The sequence below is a fragment of the Babylonia areolata genome, chromosome 35 (assembly GCF_041734735.1).
Source record: "Babylonia areolata isolate BAREFJ2019XMU chromosome 35, ASM4173473v1, whole genome shotgun sequence".
NCBI classification, from domain to species: domain Eukaryota; kingdom Metazoa; phylum Mollusca; class Gastropoda; order Neogastropoda; family Buccinidae; genus Babylonia; species Babylonia areolata.
In genome coordinates, this window is record NC_134910.1 from 13379890 (window position 1) to 13385889 (window position 6000).

The following is a 6000-nucleotide window of genomic DNA, read 5'->3' on the forward strand; positions in this document are numbered from 1 at the left end:
GTGGAGGGCGGGTGGGGGTGGAGTGTCACTATGTGTGTGTGTTAACATCAGAAATACCTTTGGTTTTGTATTTTTAGGTCTACAGAAATACATTACCCAGATGATGTGTGAGTTATGTGCTTTGAGAGTTTGGTGGTTTTCGAAATTGACGTGTGTGTGTATGTGTGGTGTGTGTGTGTCGTGTGCTGTGTGGTATGTGTGTGTGTGTGGTTGTCAACAGGTATGCGATTTCGTCCTTCACACTAGGAAGGATACTGACCTCGGTCATTGCTCCCTTCAACACGCAGTTTGACTACGATGAGGTCAGTTAGCATGTGTGTGTGTGTATGCTGAGGGTGTGTGTGTGTGTGTGTGTGTTTGTGTGTGTGTTTGAACTGAATTCTATTTAGTGAACAAAGTGGAATGAGCAAGGACATGCATATTTTTCATCCAACCCTCAGAGTAACAAAATCTAACAAGCAAAAGAAAATAAGAGAGAGAAGAGAATGAAATTTGATGTTCCTTGTGTTGCTCAGTTGATGTCAACTCGAATGATTGCTAAGATGTCAGTTCGACAAACAATTAATAATAATAATAATAATAATAATAATGGTATTTATATAGCGCTGAATCTTGTGCAGAGACAAATCTAAGCGCTTTCGCACCAGTCATTCACACGCATAGCATAACTCTAAAACTGAGAGAAACTGAAGACAAGGAAGAGGCAGGGAAGGGAGGCTATTTGGCTATTTTGGGAAGAGGTGGGTTTTAAGGCCAGACTTGAAAGAGCTGAGTGTGGAGATTTGACAAAGCGAAAGAGGAAGTTAATTCCAATTGCAAGGTCCAGGGACAGAGAAAGAATGGCGGCCAACAGTAGAGTGTTTGAATCTGGGTGTGCGTAAACAGAGTGGATCCGAAGCTGATCGTAGTGAGCGAGATGGAGTGTAGAGGTGAAGGCAGCTGCAGAGATAGGAAGGGGCAGATTTGTGAATACTGATCTTGTACTTTATTCGGTGTGAGACCGGGAGCCAGTGGAGATGTTGCAAAAGAGGAGTGATATGATATGCTCAGATCTTTTCTTTCTGAGGCCAAGTCGGGCAGCAGAGTTTTGTATGCGCTGAAGGGACTGAATGGATGAAGCAGGCAAACCAGACAGTAGAGTGTTACAGTAGTCAAGGCGAGAGAGAATGAGAGAAACGACAAGTCTAGATGTTGCGTCGGTGGACAGAAATTACCGGACGGAACTGATGCGCCGCAGTTGATCTGACAATACATGGTTTCAGTCAGTCAGTGTGTTTACATGTATGTGTGTGTCCATTTGTATAAATGTATATTTGTGTTTGTATGTGCGTTTACATGTTTGTGTGCGTGTGTATACAGGCATGAGTGTATGTGTGCTTTTGTTTAAATGTACCGTACATGTGTGATTGTGTATGTGTTTACATGTATATGCGTGTGTGTGTGTATACATGCATGTGTGTGTGTATGTGTGTATGTGTACATGTGTGTGTTTGTGTGTGTTTACATTGTGTGTGTGTGTGTGCATGTATGTGTGTGTGTGTGTGTGTGTACGGGTGTGTGTGTGTGTTTACATGTGTGTGTGTATATATGTATATGTGTGTGTGTGTGCGTGTGTGTGTGTACATGTGTGTGTGTGTTTACATGTATGTGTGTGTGTGTGTGTGTGTGTGTACATGTGCATTGTTTGTACGTGTGTTTACATGTTTGTGTGTGTGTGCATAATAATGATGATAATAATGGATACTTATATAGCACACTATCCAGAAATCTGCTCTGGGTGCTTTACAAAACGCTTTTGTTAACATTAAACATTACATCAGTGTTACACACACACACACACACACACACACACACACACACACACACAACACAGTACATGTGTATACACATATATGTATGTGTGTGTGTGCAGGTGAAGCAGTTTTTCCAGGGCAAGGACCTGGCGTCCGGGACCATGGGCCTGAAGCAGAGCCTGGAGATGGTGCAGACCCACATCCACTGGATCGCCCACAACCTCGACACCATCGTCACCTGGTTCCAGGCGCAGGGGGAGGGGGGCTCGGGGGGCGCTTAGGGTGAGGGCCGTGGTTCGGTGACGGTGTGGGTGTTGGGGGGAGGGGGAGGGAGGGTGGGTGGGGAGGAGGGTGTTTGTATATGTGTGTGTGTGTGTGAGTGAGGGTTTTTTTTTCTTTCTTTTTTTTTTTTTTTTTTTTTGTATACTTGTGTGTGTGTGTGTGTGTTCAACTGCAGATGTCGATGTAGCGAACTTGAATCATGTTCAGCACATTTTTTGACACCTTCTTGAAACTGAAATTTGTGTGTGTGTATGTGTGTTATCTGTGTTTGTGTGTGTGTGTGTATGTGTCCTGTGTATATGTGTGTGTTGCATGGCATTCCTGCATCAATACCACACAAAAAAGGAGCTGATTCAAAATTGATCATAATTAATGTTTCCATCTCCACCACATCCAGCCCCCACCCAGTCACCCCCTCTTCCTCCTCCTCCCACCCCCCAAAGTCTGACGAAGCGCGTTGGGTTACGCTGCTGGTCAGGCATCTGCTTGGCAGATGTGGTGTGGTGTTTATGGGGTTGTCTGAAATGCAGTGAAACCCCCTTGCAGAAACTGAAACTGAAACATGGAGAAACTGAAACTGAAACAAAGTGAATGGGTCGCATCCACCCACTGGCAAACCCCTGCTTTTTCAGGGTGGATGCTTCTGCTCTGCCAGTGGTGGAGTCGGCAGTTAGCTGTCTGTCTGTCCATCTGTCTGTTTGTCTGTCTGTCTTTCTGTTCACAGAACAACTGTGTGGATGAACTCTGTGTGTGTGTGTGTGTGTGTGTGTGTGTGTGTGTGTGTGTGAGTCAGCATCTGTGAAGATTGTCTTGTCTGTGATTGTGTGTGTGTTTTGTGTGCATGTGTGTGTGTGTTTTGTGTGTGTGCGTGTTTCTGTGTGTCTTTTCTGTGAGTGTGAATTTCTGTGTTTTGTGTGTGTATTTGTCTGTGTATGTTGTGTGTGTGTATGTGTTGCTGTGCTACGGTGGTTTCCTTTGCATTTCTGTCCCTTGGTGCGGTTGTTGCGCACTGTACGTCAATTATGTGCACTGTACGTTAATTAGTTGATTTAAGAATCACCGGCACTGTGATTCACACGTCGCTTTGTGCATCTGTGTATTTTGTTTGTTTACCACACTGCCGCAGCTCCTTGTGCACAATGCTTTCCACTCAGCCACGCTTGTCATTACTGTTTTGTGGTGAGCCGGCTGATGATGACACTTGGAAGGAAGATTTTGGGGGGGAAGGGGGGGGAGGGGGGGGTGCTAGTGGCTGAGGTGGAGTGGGGGCGGTTCTTCATTCAGTGTTGTGATGGTTTGTCCATTGGACGTTAGACTGTGGTTACATGAACGAATGGTGAATGATATGGATATTTATATAGCACCTATCCTCGGTCAGAGACCAAGCTCTAAACTCTTTATAAACTCGGTGGTCATTTGCACAACAGGCTGCCTACCTGGGTAGAGCCGACTGATGGCTGCCACTCGGCGCTCATCGTTCGTTTCCTGTATCATTCAGTCAGAATTCAGTCACACACACACACACATGCACACTCAGACAGACATGTAAAATTTTATGCGTATGACTGTTTTGTTTAATTACCCCCACCATGTAGGCAGCCGTACTCTGTTTTCGGGGTGTGTGCATGCTGGGTATGTTCTTGTTTCCATGACCCACCGTATGCTGACGTGGATTACAGGATCTTTTACGTGCGTATTTGATCTTCTGCGTGGGTAAACACACAAAAGGGGGTTCAGGAACAAGCAGGCCTGCACATATGTTGATCGGAAAAATCTCCACCCCTTTACCTGCCAGGCGCCGTAATCGAGATTTGAATCTGGGGCCCTCAAATTGAAAGTCCAATGCTTTAAGTGCTCGGCTGTTGTGCCTGTCGGGTATAGCCACACAACCCACTGCACAGCTCTTTATGCCTTTCTTTCTGTCTTTCTGTCTTTCTTTCGGAGTGCTGAGATTCCACATGAGAAAGTAGGAGGCAAATGGTTGGCTGGGGAGGGGAGGGGAGCGATGATGGTGGTGGGTGGGGTGGTGGAGGGGGGAATTCTTCTTCTTCTTCTGCGTTCACTCGTATGCACACGAGTGGGCTTTTACGTGTATGACCGTTTTTACCCCGCCATGTAGGCAGCCATACTCTGTTTTCAGAGGTGTGCATGCTGGGTATGTTCTTGTTTCCATAACCCACCGAACGCTGACATGAATTACAGGATCTTTAACGTGCGTATTTGATCTTCTGCTTGCATATACACACGAAGGGGGTTCAGGCACTAGCAGGTCTGCACATATGTTGACCTGGGAGATCGTAAAAATCTCCACCCTTTACCCACCAGGCGCCGTCACCGTGATTCGAACCCGGGAACCTCAGATTGAAAGTCCAACGCTTTAACCATTCGGCTATTGTGCCCGTCGGAGGGGGGAATGAAATGGATATCATTTACCACAATCAGTCCACAGTGTTGTGTGATCTGAGACATACCAGAATCAGTCCACAGTGTTGTGGGATCTGAGACATACCAGAATCAGTCCACAGTGTTGTGGGATCTGAGACATACCAGAATCAGTCCACAGTGTTGTGGGATCTGAGACATACCACAATCAGTCCACAGTGTTGTGGGATCTGAGACATACCAGAATCAGTCCGCAGTGTTGTGGGATCTGAGACATACCAGAATCAGTCCACAGTGTTGTGGGATCTGAGACATACCAGAATCAGTCCACAGTGTTGTGGGATCTGAGACATACCAGAATCAGTCCACAGTGTTGTGTGATCTGAGACATACCAGAATCAGTCCGCAGTGTTGTGGGATCTGAGACATACCAGAATCAGTCCACAGTGTTGTGGGATCTGAGACATACCAGAATCAGTCCGCAGTGTTGTGGGATCTGAGACATGACAGTAATGACTGAATTATTGTTGGTTTATTTTTTGTTATGATTATTGTTGTTATTACATTCTTGTTACCTGTATTTCGTGTGTTCTGTTATTATCATCATCATCATCATTATTATCATTTTGCAATATATTGACGTAATGATATACTGTTGAAGTATATTGTTAATATTATTGTTATTATCATATTCTCGTTGTTTATATTACTTTAATTCTATTGTTATCATCATTATTATTATTATTATTTACAGTGTGTTGACATAATGATATACTGTTGAAGTATAACCTTCGGTTATGTGTGGTGCCAAAAAAAAAAAAAAAAAAAAAAAAAAAAAAAGAGTCATTATACATACATTCCTTTTTCTTCTCTCTTTTAAAAAAAAAAAAAAAATTTTTCTTTTTTTAGAATCCCGTTTTTTGAGGAAAAGTAATCTCCTGGTGTCTTTGAGAGGATGGATGGAGGCTGCAGCAGCGGCAGCAGGAGGAGAAGAAGAGTGCTTCATTCAAGTCATTGTTTTTGCTCAGAAAGTGGGTGTAGTATATATGTGTGTGTGTGGCTGACACCGGGAAATGTTGTTTGGGGACCAGTGAAGAAAGAAGGGCAGCAGCGTAGTTTTGGTGAGAGGAGGGGGCGAGGGGCATTGGGGGAGGGGGGTGGCGAGGGGGTAAAGAAAGAAAGAAAGACGTTCCCCCCCTGCGAGGTCTGTGTGTGTGTTTCATTGTCGTCAAACGGCTGTGAAAATATATATATATATATATATATACTTTTGTGTGTGTTTGTGTTCGACTGTAGATGTCGATGTAGCGAACTTGAATCATGTTCAGCACATTTTTTGACACCTTCTAGAAACTGAAATTTGTATGTGTGTGTGTGTGTGTGTGTGTTATCTGTGTTTGTGTGTGTGTATGTGTCCTGTGTGTATGTGTGTGTTGCATGGCATTCTCCTGCATCAATACCACACAAAAAAGGAGCTGATTCAAAATTGATCATAATTAATGTTTCCATCTCCACCACATCCAGCCCCCACCCAGTCACCCCC

General features: G+C 44.4%; 1 protein-coding gene across 3 annotated transcripts in view; it reads left to right on the top strand.

Moving 5' to 3' along the window:
* LOC143278114 (endoplasmic reticulum aminopeptidase 1-like) overlaps positions 1-6000 on the top strand; it is a 78873-nt gene extending 72873 nt beyond the window's left edge. For all 3 annotated transcript variants that reach the window (XM_076583146.1, XM_076583145.1, XM_076583144.1), the window contains exons 19-21: positions 221-302; positions 1913-2075; positions 5367-6000. In XM_076583146.1, coding sequence (XP_076439261.1) covers positions 221-302; positions 1913-2074 — 244 coding nt within the window. In that variant the 3' untranslated portion in view covers position 2075; positions 5367-6000. The remainder of the gene's footprint in view (positions 1-220; positions 303-1912; positions 2076-5366) is intronic.